Below are 17,420 nucleotides of genomic sequence, written 5' to 3'. Positions count from 1 at the left end.
CCGCCGAGGCGGGGGAAGCAGCGTTTCGATTAGACTCTTTATTAGGAAAAGATTGCTCCGAGAGGCCTGAAAATTAAACGGTGACATTTTAATTACTGGACATTGACAAAGGGAGCGGGGCCGAGGCTCTCTGCAGGCCGGGCACACTCCGCCTGACCCGGGGGGAGCTGCGGGGGCTCCGCGGAGCCTGGGGGTTCCTGGGCATCCCTTCCCCGGCTGGGCACGCCTGACCCCCACCCCGATTCTCCTTCTCTGCGCATCCACCCCTCGCATCCCCCTTTCTGTGGTCCCCACCATCCCCCCTGTGTGACTCAGGTCCAGCCCCCTCCCCTGCTGTCACCTTGTCCCCCTGCTCCTCACCTCTCCGGCCACCCAAACGCTCCCTGCGCCTCGAAATCCCGATTTTCCTGTGCCGGAGGAAGGCGGCAGTGCGGGATCGATGGACACGATCGCTTTATTGATCAGGAGAAGGCGAACACCTCGGCAGGGATGGAGCGGGACGAGGCGAGGGCAGCGATTCCATCCCTGCGCTCCGGGATGGAGCTGCACTCACCTGCGCGGGGACCTGGCAGGAACTTTCCCTCCTCCTCCTCCTCCTCCTCCTCATAAAACCCCAGACATCCATTTAGCATTCAACACCTCCCGGGCTCTCCAGCTCTGCCAAACCTTGAACTTGCACCGCAGCGGGGACCGGGAGGCAGCAGCCGCCGCGGGAGCCGGGAAGGCTCAATCCATAAATCCTGTCCCGGGCGCACACGGACAGAGCCCGTGCCCAAGGTAACGCAGCTCCTGGGCAGCCGCTTCCCCACGGGAAAGGCTCAGGAGCACAGGCTCGCTGTGGCTGCTCTGAGTTAGGAGAGACCTTAAAGCTGCTCTCCTTCCAACCCCACCTCCATGGGCAGGGACACCTTCCACTAGAGCAGCTTGCTCTACGGTTTTTTTTTAATTTTTTTTTTTTTTTTTTTTTATTCGATGTGACCAAATACTGCAATTGGAGAATTTTAAATCTCTCTTTTTTCCCCTCGGTTAGGTTTTCTCAGTGATGATGAGCTGAGGGAGCAAGAGGAGGCCAAAAAGTTTTGGGGACGGCGCCCTGATCCCTCCAAATTTTTGGTGCCTCTGAGCCCCCCCGGGAATGCTGAAGATGAGTTATCCTAAAATAGCGATTACAGCCCAGCATCTCACCATCATTCCATGGCCACAGCTCCTCCCCTGTGCCCCCCACCACAGGGACATCGTTCCCACCCAGCTGCAGCATTTGGGGCCCGAGCTGCTCCTTCCCTGGGGCAGAGCCACCCTAAATCCCCAGCCCTGGGTGCAGAGCGGCCACAGCTGGATCCTCTGCAGAACAAACAGCTGGAATGGGTTTGTTCCCTGATGGGCAAGGACGGGGCCCGGTTTTATCTCTGGGTTTGTCTCTGGGTTCATCTCTGGGTTCATCTCTGGGTTTATCTCTGCGGGTGCCACATCCCAAAGGGAGCTGGAGGAAGAACCCCCGCACGGAGATGTGTCCCAGAAGCTGAGCAGCCTGGGGACCCCTGGAGCCTCCTGCAGAGGGGATTTGCAGCTCCTGCTCCCTGCCCAGAAAGGCCGGAGGGGTTCTGTGCCTGCCCAGCCCCGGCCGTCCCCAGGAACATCTCCCGTGGGATTTTGGCTCTTGGATTATCGCCCCCTCCTCACCTCAGAGCCCGCACTCTCCTATTCCACTTGCCTCCCTGCAGTTTTTTGGTTTTTTTCCCCCTGAAAAGCCCCAAATTCCCAGGTTTTGCCGTCACATCCCTTTCCTATGGATGCTTCAGCTGAACTTTCCCTGCAGGACCACGCAGCTCCGGGAGGCAGAGGAACAACACGGCGCTCCCAGCTGCGATCCTGCCGCTCGCTTTTTGCTCTCGGGTATCCGAGGGATCAGATGAAGCTCCCAGGAGCTGCTCCTGGTGATTATCGCGATCGCATTGCCGAGGGACAGCGACAGGTAAAGAATCCCTGGCAGCCCCTCCCAGCTTTGCAGGTTCTTCTTTGCAAAACAAAGACGGACACTTCGCCTTTGGAATGCTGACACGGGACAGCAGAAACAAAATATTTTCTAGTTCTGTGCTGATTTAAAGGATGATTCCCACGGGCTCCTCTCACAGGAGAGGAAATGGGAAAGGGAAAGGTGGGAAATACTGGAAGTTTTGGTACAGATGGGATATAATCAAAAGACAGAGAGGTGACACTGCTGTGGGATGAGGAGTGGGATTGAGGGGATTTTTGGGATTCTCCACTGTTCATCACACACCCCTGGTGCCACCCTCGCAGCAGGACTCAGCTGTAGGCTGTGACATCGCAGCTTTTCCAGCCGAGAAATGCCACGATTCAGACCCCAAAAAACAACAGCAGGATGGAGGAGAGAGGGAAAATAATATCCCTGGGCAGCCCCAGCTCGGGGTCAGCGTGGAGAGCAGCACGGCCAGGAAAATCTCCCTGGAGGTTCATTCCCATCCCTGGAGGTTCATTCCCACCCCTGGAGGTTCATTTCCATCCCTGGAAATTTTGGGAACAGGATGATGTCACACATAAAGCAGAACCTGGGGAATGTTTCATGTCCTGGTCACCACCAAGTAATTTCTGAGTGCACTGAGGCAGAATTCCCTTTGGGAAAGGAAAGGGGATGGAGACCCCAAAATTCTCTATGGGAAAGGGGATGGAGACCCCAAAATACCCTTTGGGAAAGGGGGATGGAGACACCAAAATTCCTTTTGGGAAAGGGGATGGAGACCCCAAAATTCCTTTTGGGAAACGGGACGGAGACACCAAAGTTCATTTTGGGAGAGGGGATGGAGATCCCAAAATCCCCCGATTGCTGGATTGATGACAATGCCCAACCAAGTGAATTATAATTCTTTCACCACTTTAAAAAAAATTTAAAAAACAACCCCGTGAGATTTTCCCCAGCTCCACCCCACACGGATTTTCAAGGTGAGTCTTCCCCTCCCAACCTCCCTGCCAGAAAAAGCAGCAAGGAAAACCCCCGGGTGTGCTGAGCTTTAAACAAAATCCGAAAAAAAAAAATAAAAAGAGAGAGAGACCTTTTATCCAGGGAAACTGCAAACTGTTAGGGATAAATAAATGGCAGCGCTGCCGATGCCCTGCCTGGCTCACAGGGAGGGAATTTGTCTCACTTTAGAGAAAGGACCTGGAGGAACGGGGGCTCTGCCTCATTCATTTCGCTGTTATCTGCCAGCGAGGTTGTGACATCACAGCAATTAAGACAAACTTTAGTCTCCAAGTTCACGCCTGCAACCTCCACACTTCAAAAGAAGACAAACGATCCCTCCAAGGAAGGAAACCGAGTCTTTTCCAGGCTGCTTCCAGAATAACGTTTAGGATTTGCAGTGGTTTGGGAGGATTTCGATGAATTGTGTGTGTGGGGGTAGGAAATAAATTACCTGAGTCTTTGATTTTTTTTTTTTTTTTTTAGCAAAAGTTTATTTTTAATGCAAAGACAAGCAAACGAACCCCAGCCTCCTCCCACCCCACTCATTCATCCCAAACCTGCCTCTCACATCCATTTTAATCTTTTTTTTCCTTTTAATAACCATTTTAACACGAGGACTGATTCAATCTGCGTTGGTCAGTTGTGGAAACAGCAGAAACACCCAGCAGAGCCACTGCAGTCATTCCTTTTTCCTGGAACAGCACACCTGGAGCCTGAACCCACAGCTGTGCCAGGGCCTGCCCACCCTCCCAGGGAAGGATTATTCCCAAAATCCCATCCATCCATCCATCATCCATCCATCCATCCATCCATCCATCCATCCATCCATCCATCCATCCATCATCCATCCATCCCTCCATCCATCCATCCTCCCTCCATCCATCCATCCATCCATCCATCCATCCATCCATCCATCCATCCATCCATCCATCCATCCATCATCCATCCATCCATCCATCCATCCATCCATCCATCCATCCATCCATCCATCCATCCATCCATCCATCATCCATCCATCCATCATCCATCCCTCCATCCATCCATCATCCATCCATCATCCATCCATCCATCCATCCATCCATCCATCCATCCATCCATCCATCCATCCATCCATCCATCCATCATCCATCCATCCATCATCCATCCCTCCATCCATCCATCCATCCATCCATCCATCCATCCATCCATCCATCCATCCATCCATCCATCCATCCCTGTGTCCTGTCCCTCCATCCCTTATCCCAAATCCCTCCCCATCTCTCCTGGAGCCCCTTCAGGCTCTGGCTCCTTCCCTTCTCCAGGTGAACATTCCAGAGCTCCCTGTCCTCCTTCACCTCTGTGATTCAGGGACCTGACCATGGATGCTCCTCATGTCTCAGGATTTATGGATTTTGAACCCTGATCTGCACTGGGAGCAGAGAGGGGCATTCCCAGTCACTCACTGGTGTGATTGCCCCCTCACAGGGGGGCAAGTCCAGATATTTCTCCTTTTTTTTTTTTTTTTTTTTTGGTCTGTTTGCTTTTGTTTCAGATTTAAAACCAGTATTTCATAGCTGCTGCACTCAGCCACCAACTCCTGAAATCCTCTGGATCAACAGGTAAAAAATACTCTGCAGTCAGCAAATAGAAGATTCAGTAACTCAAAAAATAGAGATATAAAATATTTGCTTTAAGGCTGTGCACAGTCTAACTGAAGATAACCTGGAAACTGCTCAGCAACAAAAGAAACAACTAAGAAAACACCCCTTAAAATGGCAGTGAAGAAAATATCCCGATTTTGTCGATGCTCCTAGGAAGTAAAACTGATGAAATAAAAAATGCTGTGTGTAATTTGAGTCCGGGGAGGGGAGGGAGGAGCTGCAGAGCTCACGGGGCTCCCTGGGATCGCCGCTCCTCCAGCATCCTGCACACCCACATGGACACCACCTCTGCATTGCCATCGTTGTACTGCACCACGAAGGGGTGACCCTGCAGGGGACAGCAAAGGGTTAAACAGAGAAAGCGAACCTTCCTAGGATGGGGGAAATGCACCCCAACATCCTCGGGTCACAGCCAGGAAAATGAAATAAAGCACCCACCCAAAGCAGAGAAATTCCCCTTGGGTCCGTGTCAGACACACAGCCCAGACTCCCTGGAAATGCTCTTTTTTTATTTTTTATTGTTATTATTTGTATTTGTTGATATTCCATTTCCTCATTGTGTTTTGAGTCAGCTCCTTTCCAGGCAGCTGAATTTGGATAAAATTATAAAAACCCAAAAAATCCCTATTAAAGTGTTCCTGGACCACACAGCCCAGACTCCCTGGAAATGCTCTTTTTTTATTTTTTATTGTTATTATTTGTATTTGTTGATATTCCATTTCCTCATTGTGTTTTGAGTCAGCTCCTTTCCAGGCAGCTGAATTTGGATAAAATTATAAAAACCCAAAAAATCCCTATTAAAGTGTTCCTGGACCACACAGCACAGACTCCCTGGAAATGCTTTTTTAAAAATTGTTATTATTTGTATTTGTTGATATTCTATTTGCTCATTGTGTTTTGAGTCAGCAGCTTTCCAGGCAGCTGAATTTGGGTAAAATAATAAAAATCCCCCAAAAAACCATTGATGTGCTCCTGGATCACACAGCCCAGACTCCTTGGAAATGCTCTTCCTTTTTCTTTTTGTTGTTATATTTTTTATTGTTATTATTTGTATTTGTTGATATTCCATTTGCTCTTTGTGTTTTGAGCCAGCTCCTGTCCAGACAGCTGAATTTGGGTAAAATGATAAAAACCCAAAAAACCCCATTAAAGTGTTCCTGGACCACACAGCCCAGACTCTTTGGAAATGCTCTTCTTTTTGCTGTTATATTTTTTAATGTTATTATTTATATTTGTTGATATTCCATTTCCTCATTGTGTTTTGAGCCAGCTCCTTTCCAGACAGCTGAATTTGGATAAAATACCCAAAAAAACCCCCATTAATCTGCTCCTCTGTAAATGATATCCTAAAATTCTTCTCTTTAATTAACATCCTTCACGTGCACCAACCTCCCAGTGCCTAAAGGGGTCCACGAGAGCTGGACAAGGCAGGGAGGGACAGGATGAAGGTTTTTTCCCCAGCACTGGGATGTTTTTGGGGTGGAAAAGTGCAGGAATAAGGTAAATACTTTTTTAGGAGCAGCTTTTTCACCTCTTCAACAAAACAAAGCCAAGGACAGCAGGGAAAAGTTTGGCTGCACCAGGGAGGATTTTCCTCAGGGTGATGTTTTTGCTAAAAGTTATTTTTCACAATCTGGTGGTTGATTTTTTTTTTTTCTGAGTTGGTTTGAAATTGGGAATGGGAGAAGAGAGATTTCCACCAAAACTCAGCAGGATCTTTGTAAATCTTGGTGGATTTGCAAGCCAAGCACCAAAAAAAAATTAAAAATCAAGAAATACACAAGAGGCCCAAAGACATCCAGTTCTCAAGGATGTGCCAAAATCTACCTGCAAACCCAATTTGCTGCTTTTAATACCTGATCTCCCACCTGCAGCTGCAATAAAAACATTTATTAAAAATCCCCACAGAGCTGGGGATAAATTATCAAACCTTGGCCTGATTGCAGCAAGATTTGGAATGAAAATCAGCTCCAAAAGAGGGACTTGGAGTTGGCTCAGCACCCAAAAATGTCTCAGGGAATTATTGAAGATTTCCTCCAAGGTCTCCAGAACTGTGGTTGCAGCATTTTCATCTCTTTTATGAAATATCTTCCTACATTCATCCCTGCCCTCTACAATTTTGTCATTATTCAGGACCCAAATTCCCATTTTCAGGCATCCTGAGCATCACAGACCTAAAACTGGAGATTCCTTGGAAAGGATGGAGGGAGAGAAGGGGCAGGGAAAGAATAAGGAAAAAAAAAAAACCAAACTCAAATAAAAATCCAATAATCAAATAAACCAAATAAAAATCCAATTTCTCCCAGGAGAAATGTCACCTCAGAAAGGGGACAATGACAGCCCCAAGTTTGGCAATAAATCCTGCTGCTGCCTCAGCCACAAATCCAAATCCCAACCCTGACTGGAGGAGTTGAACAATCTGTTCTCACCCAAACCCTTAAATATTCCTGCAGGGATTTATGGCAAGGCAAGGGTGAGAAAAGGTAAATGTGTGGAAATTTGAAATGCATTTTCTGCTGCAGGGATCAGTTCCTCCCTGGCCTGGTGAGGTCACCCTGCCTGCTGTGCCATGCACATTTTGGGGATATTTATTTTTATTTTATATTGTGTGATTCAGATTCCCTCAGACTCCCATGTTCACAACAAAACAATAATCACCTCCTTCTCAATTTTTAAATATTCAGCTTTAAAAATACCTGGAACTCAGCACAGTAAAGAGGAAAGAAATTGAAAATCCAGCACCAAACTGATTTTTCTTATTGGTATTATTGTGCAATAACCACCTCCTTCCCAATTTTGAATATTCAGCTTTAAAACCAACTGGAACTCAACACAACCAGCAGGAACCAGTTTGAAAATCCAGCACCAGACTGGTTTTTTTTGTTACTGGTATTGGTGTGCAAGAATCACCTTCTTCACAATTTTTAAAAATACCTGGAAACAGCACAGCCAGCAGGAAACAGGTTGAAAATCCAGCACCAAACTGGATTTTTCTTACTGTTATTGGTGTGCAATAACCACCTTCTCCTCAATTTTTAAATATTCAGCTTTAAAACCAACTGGAACTCAACACAACCAGCAGGAACCAGTTTGAAAATCCAGCACCAGACTGGTTTTTCTTATTGCTATTATTGTGCAATAATCATCTCCTTCCCAATTTTGAATATTCAGCTTTAAAACCACCTGGAACTCAACACAACCAGCAGGAACCAGTTTGAAAATCCAGCAGCAGACTGGTTTTTTGTTACTGGTCAGGGATTGGGATGCTGGAGAGCAGAGCAGGAAAGGGCCAGGGAGTGTCAGGCAGGTTCATTTTGTGTGTCAAGGCTGCAAATGAGATAAACAATGACAAACCAGCCTTTGGAAATGAACTTGTCTCATCTGGTTCTGGTGATAAAAAGGAGATTTCTGCACTGTCCCAACCGGGCAGATTTAACTCCTTCACTCCTGGAGGGGGGAAGGTGGAGGATTTAAATATCTGACAGGAAATTTAAAGGGCAGAGGACAGAGCTCTGCTAATTGCAATCAGTCAGCCCACTCCATGAAATTGCCATTATTCAAGGGTAAAAGTTCCATCTTTTTATCTACCTCCCCCCCCCACCACCTTAAAATTGTGCAATTTGATTTTATGGCTTTCCCCTCTGGCCTAAAAAAAAAAAAAAAAAAAAAAAAAAAAAAAAAAAAAAAATTATATTGTATATAACATATAATATAATAATATATAACATATATAATTATATAATATATATTATGTAAAATATAATATATTATTATATATATTATTACATATATATTATATATTATTATATATATTATTGCATATATAATATATAATATATAAAAATATAATATATAATATAATATATATCTATATCTATATATATCTATATACCTATATATCTATCTATATATCTATATCTATCTATCTATCTATCTATCTATCTATCTATCTATCTATCTATCTATCTAATTTTTAAAATTTTTTTAATAATAACCCACTTTGAGCTTATACCCCCAGACTTTGCATGGCAGGGCAGGAACCCTGGAAATTGAGAATTTTAAACGTTTTTGTGCTGCCAGGCACTGACCCTCAGGAAAAAACAGCTTTAGACCTGAGGCCATGGAGAAAACTTCCAAAATTAAATGATAATTTGAATAAAAGTGTGTGATATCACACAGTGGAAAATGAGAATTGAAGGTTTTAGAATATAGAAATATATATGAAATAAGATGGAGGTTTTAGAGCAGAGGTTTAGTATTTCTTTTTCACCTTATTCTTCATAAATCTCAATAATCTTGTTTAATTAAATAAAAAAAAATCCGCATTGCGGATCACAAATAGTTCCTTATTAAGTTAAAAAAAAATTAAATAACTTTTCTTAATTAAACAATTAACCCTTAAAAACCTTATAAAAATACATCTCCATTTTTAACTTAAGTTAAAATACTATAAAACTGACAGTAATATAAATAAAAATAAATCAACACCTAAATCCGAACAAAAAAGATGATCTTCAGTATTTAATTAAAAAAAAAAAAAAAAAAAAAAAAGAAGAAAATAAGAAAAAACCTCCACAAAACTGGCAGTTACCAGCCTGGAATGGTGACAAAGCACATTCCCAGTGGGAAATACCAGCCAGCCACCAATTTCCTTGGAAATCACACAAAAAAAAGAGATTTTCCTCCCCAGGGTGGCGTCCCTGGAGGATGAGGACAGGGCAGGACCCAAATCCCAAATCCTGGGAGTATCTCAGATTTAACCCACAACAACATCTCCTTCTATTTTTTTTTTTTCCCTGGGACAAATGAAGGCATGAAATTAAAAAAATGATCAGAGAATTCCTGTTTATGCAGGAAATGAGTGGCACCTTCTGAACATCTCCTTTTCCAGGAACCCTCCCCAACCTCAGCTCCATTTCTCAGCAAGCAGCACAAAAAAACCAAAAAAAATCCAAATTTTCCAACACAACAACAACAAAAACCCCCACAACACAAAAAGATCCCAACTGTTGCAGGCACAGCCTGTGCAGACAATGGCCCTGCCCTCAGCCAGCATTTCAAATACAGTTTATTAGCGTGTGATATCAAAAGGGTGTTTTTATTGCATGATATAATGCAATGGGACCTTGGGCGCTCTGCAGAAGGACCTTGCACTCAGAAGTGTAATGAACCCAGAGTCCAAAAAACATTTTACTGTACATTAACCTATCATTAATGGCACATTAGGGCTGGGGGCATTGCACGCTGGCTGGGCAGGGCTCCATCAGGACACTGTGCAGGAAAGCACAGCCTTGCCTGGCTAAAAACAAATAGAGAAAATAAATATTACTGCTGGCTGCAGGCTGCTTGCAGGGGAGCTCACTCCCTGCTTAACTTGCAGGTTTTTTGTTTGCTTTTTTCTTTTTTTGGTGGAATTCTTTTAAAGGGTTGGTGAAGAAGGTGCAGCAGTTTTTTGGTTGCAGGTTTTCCTTATTCTTGGTAAGGATAAAAGTGGAATTGTGCTCCTCTTCCTTGCCATTCCATAATTCCTGCCTGGCAGTAGGAGTTGGGAATGGGAAGAGCATCCTCTGAGCCAGCTCTGTGCTCAACACCTGGGATCTGTTTTCCACCTGAGCAGAATTCCAGCACTAATTCTGTGTGAATTCCTGATGCTCCAAGGGAAGCCACAGAGCAAATGTTCAATCAGGAAAGCCTGGCTGGCAGCTCCAAAAAAAAAATTCCAACCTTGGCTGTCCAACAGCACAGCCCACTGGGTTCTCCCATTGCTGCTGAGGTGTCTGTGCTGTTCACAGCTCTTGGAATTAACTCAGGGCATGGATGGCAGGGAAATCCTTGCCCATCCTCATGTTTGATGGGGACAAACCAGGACAAACACAAAGCTCAGCTCTGGAGCTGCACCAGCTTCCCAAAATTCCAGGAAACACAGAGAGCTGAGTAACCCAAGCAGCTCCCCAGGACTCCTGGAAACAAAAAGTGCTGAATAACCCCAACAGCTTCACAGGACTCCTGGAAACAAATGGTGCTGAATAACCCAAGAGCTTTCCAGAACTGCTGGATACACAGAGCTGAATAACCCCAACAGCTTTCCCAAATTCCTGGTAACACCAAGAGCTGAGTAACCCAATTGTCCAGAATTCCTGCAAACACCAAGAGCTGAATAACCCCAAACAGCTTTCCAGAATTCCTGGATACACAGAGCTGAATAACTCAAACAGCTTCCCAGAATTCCAATAAAAACAAAGTGCTGAATAACCCCAAACAGTTTTCCAGAATTCCTGCAAACACCAAGAGCTGAATAACTCAAACAGCTTCCCAAAATACCAGAAAATACAAAGTGCTGAGTAACCCAAACCACCCCAAAGTGACCCCAGGTCCCCCTGCAGTGACCTCAGCAGTGGATTCCATCACTCCAGCCCTGCCTCCAGTGCTGGAGGATTTTCCATCTCGAGCTGCTGCCTCCAAGGACGAGCCACACTAAAAGCTGCTCTAATTATCTGTGCCAGCTACCCACAGTATCCAACTGTGGCTCCCACAGCCAGGAATAGCAGCAAGGAATCCTCAGGCCAATTCTCTCACTGCTGACTCCCAAAACATTGTTAATGCACAGGCACAGGAGGTGGCAGGATGTCCTCAGGGGATGCTCCACGCAGCTTTTGAGGCTTGAGTGGGGTAAAAAAACACTCTGCAGGCTGAGCACAAGTTAATCCTGACACAGAGCCCAGCCACGGGTGAAAGGACACTGTTCTAGTGTGATCCAGCTGCTCCATCTCTTGTTTTCCTTTGGAAAATTTGTTTTTTTGTTGGTTTTTTTTTTTTAAAGCCTTTTAAGCAAAGTGTGAGCACCTGAAGTGCTTGGAAGAGCAGGGACTGTGAGGCTGAATTTGTGTGTCTGCCAAGAGTGTCCCCAGTGTCCCAAAGCTGCAGCAAGGTCAGCTCAGCCTCCTCCTCTCAGCCAAATGGGACTGCAGAACACAGACTGAGCTTAACCCTAAAACTCCAGCTCCTCCCTGGCACTGACAGGCTGTGCCTGATCTGCAAGTGAGTGTTTGCTGGCCCAGTTCTGTCTCCCTGCTCCTGTCCTCAGATTATTGAGGGCAAGGACTGTGCTGGCTGTGCCAGACAGGCTCCAGCATCCCCAGAGCCCCAGAGCAGGGGATGAAACCATGGGATCACAGAACCATGGGATGGGACAAAACCCACCCTGTGCTCCCCTGGGCTGGGCAGGGACACCTTCCACCAGCCCAGTTCAACTCTGAGCACTCCTGGTGGTGTTTGCTGGGTGGAGAAAAGGCAGGAGCCAGAACACATCTGATGCCTTGGGGTGTAGCTTTTGTATTTTTCAGAATCTCTGCTGCTTAACTCTGCAACTTTAGGTGTTAGTAAGTTCTCTTCGCAGGGGAGTTAGATAAAAAAATCCTTTCTAGCTAGAGAATCAAGGACCCAAAATGCAGAAACAACAGTGAGGGAAAGAGGGGCAAACTGAGGGGTTGACACTTCATAGCTGGGGCTGTGGTTGGAAAATTGACCCCAATATGAACCGAAACTTCTAAAAATGCAAAACTCCTGACCAGGATCCATCTCAGATTTGATTTGAGTGTAGCCCCATCCAGCTTCTTGCACTGCCCAAGGTGCATCCTCTCAATAAATTCCTATTTTATTCCTTTTGCTCTGCCTAGTCTCTGTTCCAGGCAACACATCCACACAGAAAAACAAGTCTGGATCTTTTCCTGGGAGTTTCTGCTCCTTCCCAGCCTGCTGAGCAGCTCCACTCGGGAAGTGGGGACTTTTGTTTGTTGCATGGCCTCCCTAACATACACTGTAATTAAAATGTTGATTACTAAACAGTTTAAATATATGACAGACAATGCAGTTAAAACCTACAGTTAGGTCAATATGTGATTTAGATTTGCCATTTAAAAACTCTCATTTAAATTTTGCATACATTAATCACTACCATACTTCAATGTTCTGATATCCACCTGACTACACTATTAAAATAAAACTTGCTGCCCCAGGGAAATCCTACTTATTCTTAATTGTTTCGAGGCTTTGATGGGCTTTTAATCTAAGATTAATTTATGCAATTTTAAATAACTCTTCTTATGATTAATAAGCTTGAAAATTAAAAGGAGTCTAAAGCAATTATAATGAGCATTTGGTCATAACCTCATTAGGAGAAGGAGTGAAGGATACAGCTCTGGAATTCTTACAAGACTACAATTTAAGGTTACTTTCAGAGGAGTCAGACATAGTTCTTGAAATTGCAAAGGCAGATTAGCCTAGGTCAGCCTTAGAACTATGACTACCTAGATTAGCACACTAATGAATTTATCCCTCTGATGATACAAGAGACAGTGAAAAGATGATACAAACCAAAGACAAATGGATGACACTGCTAAGCACTGAAGCCTTGGGGTTATATTTCTTATATTTCTTCCTTATCTTTCTTTTCTTTTTTTTTTTTTTTTTTTTTTTTTTTTTTGAGAAGTACTTTTTCCCTCCTGTTATTTAGCTATTTGCAGATTGACTTTCACAATGCATTTTTCCTTTTTATACAAAAAAGTTCATTGGAAGCAATTTTCAGCTGGCTTAGTTTTGGTGAGGCACCAGAACTCTCCTGCAATTTACAGAATTTGTCCTCAAATAACAACAGTCCCCAGGCCTGATGGATGGACCAAAAGGAAGAACACCTTAATTTTGACCTCAACACCTTAATCTCAAGAGCAACTGGCTACACACCTCACCCAGATTTCCATTTTTAAACAGCAAGACAGATTCTTCATTATGATTAAAGAATTATTTTTTCCAAGCTTTGGACAGCTGGTGACCCCAAAACAGACCTCAGAGACCCCACTCCTGATGTGTCCAAGCTGGCACCAGACAAAGGGTCAAGAGAGGATTTTTCAGGTCAGACCAGCAGGAATCAGAGCAGCTCCACTCCACAAATGTTTGACTCCAAACTAGACCCTGGGTTTGTTATTTATTCCCTTCCCGTGGCAAAGACTGGTCTGAAATTTACTGCAGACTTTAGGGTTTGGCTGTGGCACAGAGGAATCCATTTGCCCATCTGCAGATCATTCTTTCCACTGCAGTTTTGCTTTTTGATATTTGCTGTCAAACCAGCAACTGTCCTTGGCCCTCCTGGCGCTGCTCGGCTCCCAACCAGCAAAGGTATTTCATTTTCTCTGTTATGACTCTTAAAACAAACTAAAGCAAGCGAAATCTAATTGGAGTTGACTTCTGAGGTTAGGAAGAGCTGCAGAGGAGGAATGGGGAGAGTGGCCCAAGGCTGATGGAGTCTGTCAACATTAGCAAGCTGTCGACAGCAGAAGCAAAACGCTCCGTGCAACGTTTCGGGGATGGCAGAGGTTTGACTTTTGCCCAGCTCTGCTCTGGTTTGTGGCCTCAGTGCCCATTAGTGGCTGGAGCTCATTAGGTGTGTGCCTGGAGCTCATCTTCTGCTGGGCTTTTCATTTGAAATCGATTCTATGCCTGAGCTTCAAGAGCTGGCTGTGATGAGAATCAAAGAGAGGGGGCTCGGAAAGAGAAGAAATTCAGAATCACCTGAACTGCACCTGCAGGAGTGTCCCAGCTCCAGCACAGGAATGGGCTCAAACAGAGCTGGGCAGGAATTAAAAACTGATACAGAATTTCCATCAAATGAGGAATAAATGCTCCCTACAGCACCTCCTTCAAATGAGGAGTAAGAATTTCTTACAGCACCTCCTTCAAATGAAGGGTAAAAATTTCTTACAGCACCTCCTTCAAATGATGAATAAGAATTTCCTACAGCACCTCCTTCAAATGAGGAGTAAGAATTTCCTACAGCACCTCCTTCAAATGAGGAATAAAATTTCCTACAGCACCTCCTTCAAATGAGGAGTAAGAATTTCCTACAGCACCTCCTTCAAATGAGGGATAAGTGTTCCTCTAAATTGGGGGAGAAAGGTGAAGAAAACAACTGTTTTCCCCAAGTTTTTCTACAGGGAAATAAAAAAAAAATGTGCTGAGCAAATTGCTAAGCTGAAGTAAACTGAAACAATCTCCTAAATGTTTTTCACCCAAACCTTGGAGGAGAAAATGCTGTGTGCTTATACACACACAAATAACAACAATTAACAAAAGTTAAAAAAAAAAAAAAAAAAAAAAAAAAAAAGCCCTGGAAATGATGTGGCTGGAAGCAAAAAGGGAGAATGGAACAGCTCGTACTTCGTTAGCATTTTTGTGATGAAGTTTCTGCAAATGAACAAGTTGTTTTTAAAAGTACCACTATGATCATCCTGCATTCCATTCTGTGCTGCCTGCACAGAGTGCAAAATAACATCCCTGTGTTGGTAAAGGGATAAAATAAAGTATTTGTAAAGGGACTAAATGAAGTAAAAAATTAAACTATTAAATGATTGAGGGGAAGGTGCTGCCAAATCCCCTCGTCTGAGGAGCAGAGCAAGCTCAGGTATGAAACCAGGTTGAATAAAAGCACAAAGCCCTGCTGAAAACACAGAGAAGGCAAAATATATCACCACTAGTTGGCTTGGGGAAAAAAAAAAATAGAAATTCCTTTGAATCTCTCCCAAGGTCACTGCACAAGGACCGAGGCCACCAGCACCATTTCCACACTCAGAGCTGGATTTTAATCTCAATTTAAGGCAGCTTTTCCTGCTGGAAACATGGCTTGTCCCCATTTACACCAAGCTGAGTGTTTCCCCAAACTTCTCCCATTAAAAAAGAGGAGGCAGATCCACATTGATGGGACAAGGAACTTTTTCCTGGCTGGATTTTGATGTTTGAACCTGAATAAATCCTGAATAATTCCCAGCTCTGCCCCGTGTGCGAGCGCGGCTGTGGAGGGGAGGCAAAAAAAAAAAAACAAAAAACAAAACAACCAAAAAACCCCCCCCATAACCCGAAAATAAATAAAAAAGAACTCATGTTTAATTTAAAAATTAGAAACTGGAGCAGGCTGTGAGCACAGAGGTTGATTGAAAGAAAATTTAAATTCCTGTCAAGCCCATTTAAACACAGGGGCCCTTCATAGGCAATTAGCTGCTCCCTGTGAGGGCCGGGCCCGGCCACTGCGAGGAGCCGGGAAAAACGAACTAAAAAAAAAAAAATTTAAATGAACACTATGAAATATTCAGCCTTGCTTTATCACCGGGGTTTGCAAGTGTAAACAAGACAAAAATCGATTCCTCGGTGCCCTCCAATCAATCCCCCAAAATGTGAGGGCATCTGTTTCTGCTCCATTTTGTTTACTCTGGCAGATTTGCCTTAATTGCGGTTGTTTATCTCCCGTTGTCCCCGGGGCCCTCATCTCCCGGTTTCTAATACTTAACACTCATTTCACATCTAAAGCTACTTCTAATCCTCAACAGGTTTCTGGAGCTCTTAAAATTCTGGATTCGAGGGAGATTTGGCTTTGTTGAGAGGTTTGGGTTCCCCCCCCCCACCCCGCGAGCAGCTGGGCCCGATCGTCACCGGGGATGGCGGCAACAAAGGTGCTAAAAGGTTCTTTTATAAAGCCCGGCACCGAGGGGAAAAAAAGCTCTTTGATGGGGGAAAAATAGGAAAAAAAACCCACCCTGAACAAGGGGCTCCAACAGTCCAGCCAAATAAAGTTACTGTCATCATCAAGCGCTGTCAATCACCATGAAAATCCAATTAAAAAATCTTTCAGCGCGGCCCCTCTTCAGGAGAAAAATGTCTCCTATTTATATGCGGGATTTTTTTTTTCCTTTTTTTTTTTTTTTTTTCAATTGCACAAATTAGAAAGTCGTATTAATTGATTTTTTTTTTTTTTTTTTTTAAATACTACTTCAGGCCCTGCTCCTCCAGCTGAATTTCTGCGGATGGAAGAATGAAGCGGCACAAATCTGATTAAAGGGATTTGAGGCATAATGCACACAGGTCACTAAAGAAGCTGCATCTCCATCTCCTGCTTTCTACTCTGCTTATTCATAGGCAATTATTACTTTTATTTAATACTGCAGGAGTGTCCTGAGGTGCTAATTGGACTAGAGACCCACATGTAGCTGGTACTGCACAGGTTTTTTTTTTTGTTTTTTTTTTTAATCTATGCAGAGTGCCTGAATGAATTTAAAATGCCAATTTCATCACGCAAATAAAAAAATAAAAAAAAATCGGACGTGGATTTCAACAGTTGCCTGTTAGAGCAAATTCCTGGATGAATTTGGAATGAATAGAAAGGAGGGTATTCAGGGATTTAAAGATAAGGCTCTGCTAACAGATTTTGTTTTTTTCTCAGTTTTTCCAAGTGAATACATAAGGAAGACAGCTGACATAAAACATCAACGAGGCAAATGCCCAACTTCTCAATATCCACTAATTGAAAGATTTGCAATTCTGCTACCAAAACGAGTGAGATGTAAATATTTGTCCCCGTGCCTGCAGAACTACTCAAACAACCAACAGTGCCAAATGAAACATTTGCTCAAATTAAACTGCAAAGCCCAGGAGACTCAAGGAACCAAAAAATATGAACTGGATCCCTCGAAGCTGTTGCCAATTTGTTTTTGTCCAATTTCCTTAGATTTTCAACACCTCTTCGAGCCAACTGGAGTTATTCCTTCTCACATTTCACTGGGATTTGGGGATTTTGTGCAGCTCTAGGAGGGGGAGGTCAGATATTCCTGAGTGCTGGAGGAATTGGGTGATCCCAAATGGGTGCAGCAGGAAAAGAATTTGAGCCTTCAAAGCCCAGAGCTCAGCCCTTAACCCTGTCACCATCCTCTCCTGGGTGGTTGCTGGGTTTAGTGACACTGAGAAAATGCATTTCTCCATTTTCC

At 44.1% G+C, this 17,420-nt stretch overlaps 1 protein-coding gene across 1 annotated transcript in view; it reads right to left on the bottom strand.

The window, feature by feature from the left end:
- Positions 1-4,631: 4,631 nt before the first annotated feature.
- MAP2K5 (mitogen-activated protein kinase kinase 5) overlaps positions 4,632-17,420 on the bottom strand; it is a 110,003-nt gene continuing 97,214 nt past the window's right edge. Inside the window, exon 22 of the mRNA XM_079317745.1 lies at positions 4,632-4,945. Coding sequence (XP_079173871.1) covers positions 4,844-4,945 — 102 coding nt within the window. The 3' untranslated portion in view covers positions 4,632-4,843. The remainder of the gene's footprint in view (positions 4,946-17,420) is intronic.

The sequence above is a fragment of the Erithacus rubecula genome (genome assembly GCF_903797595.1).
Source record: "Erithacus rubecula genome assembly, chromosome: 14".
NCBI classification, from domain to species: Eukaryota; Metazoa; Chordata; class Aves; order Passeriformes; family Muscicapidae; genus Erithacus; species Erithacus rubecula.
This window is presented reverse-complemented; position numbering and strand designations above follow the sequence as displayed.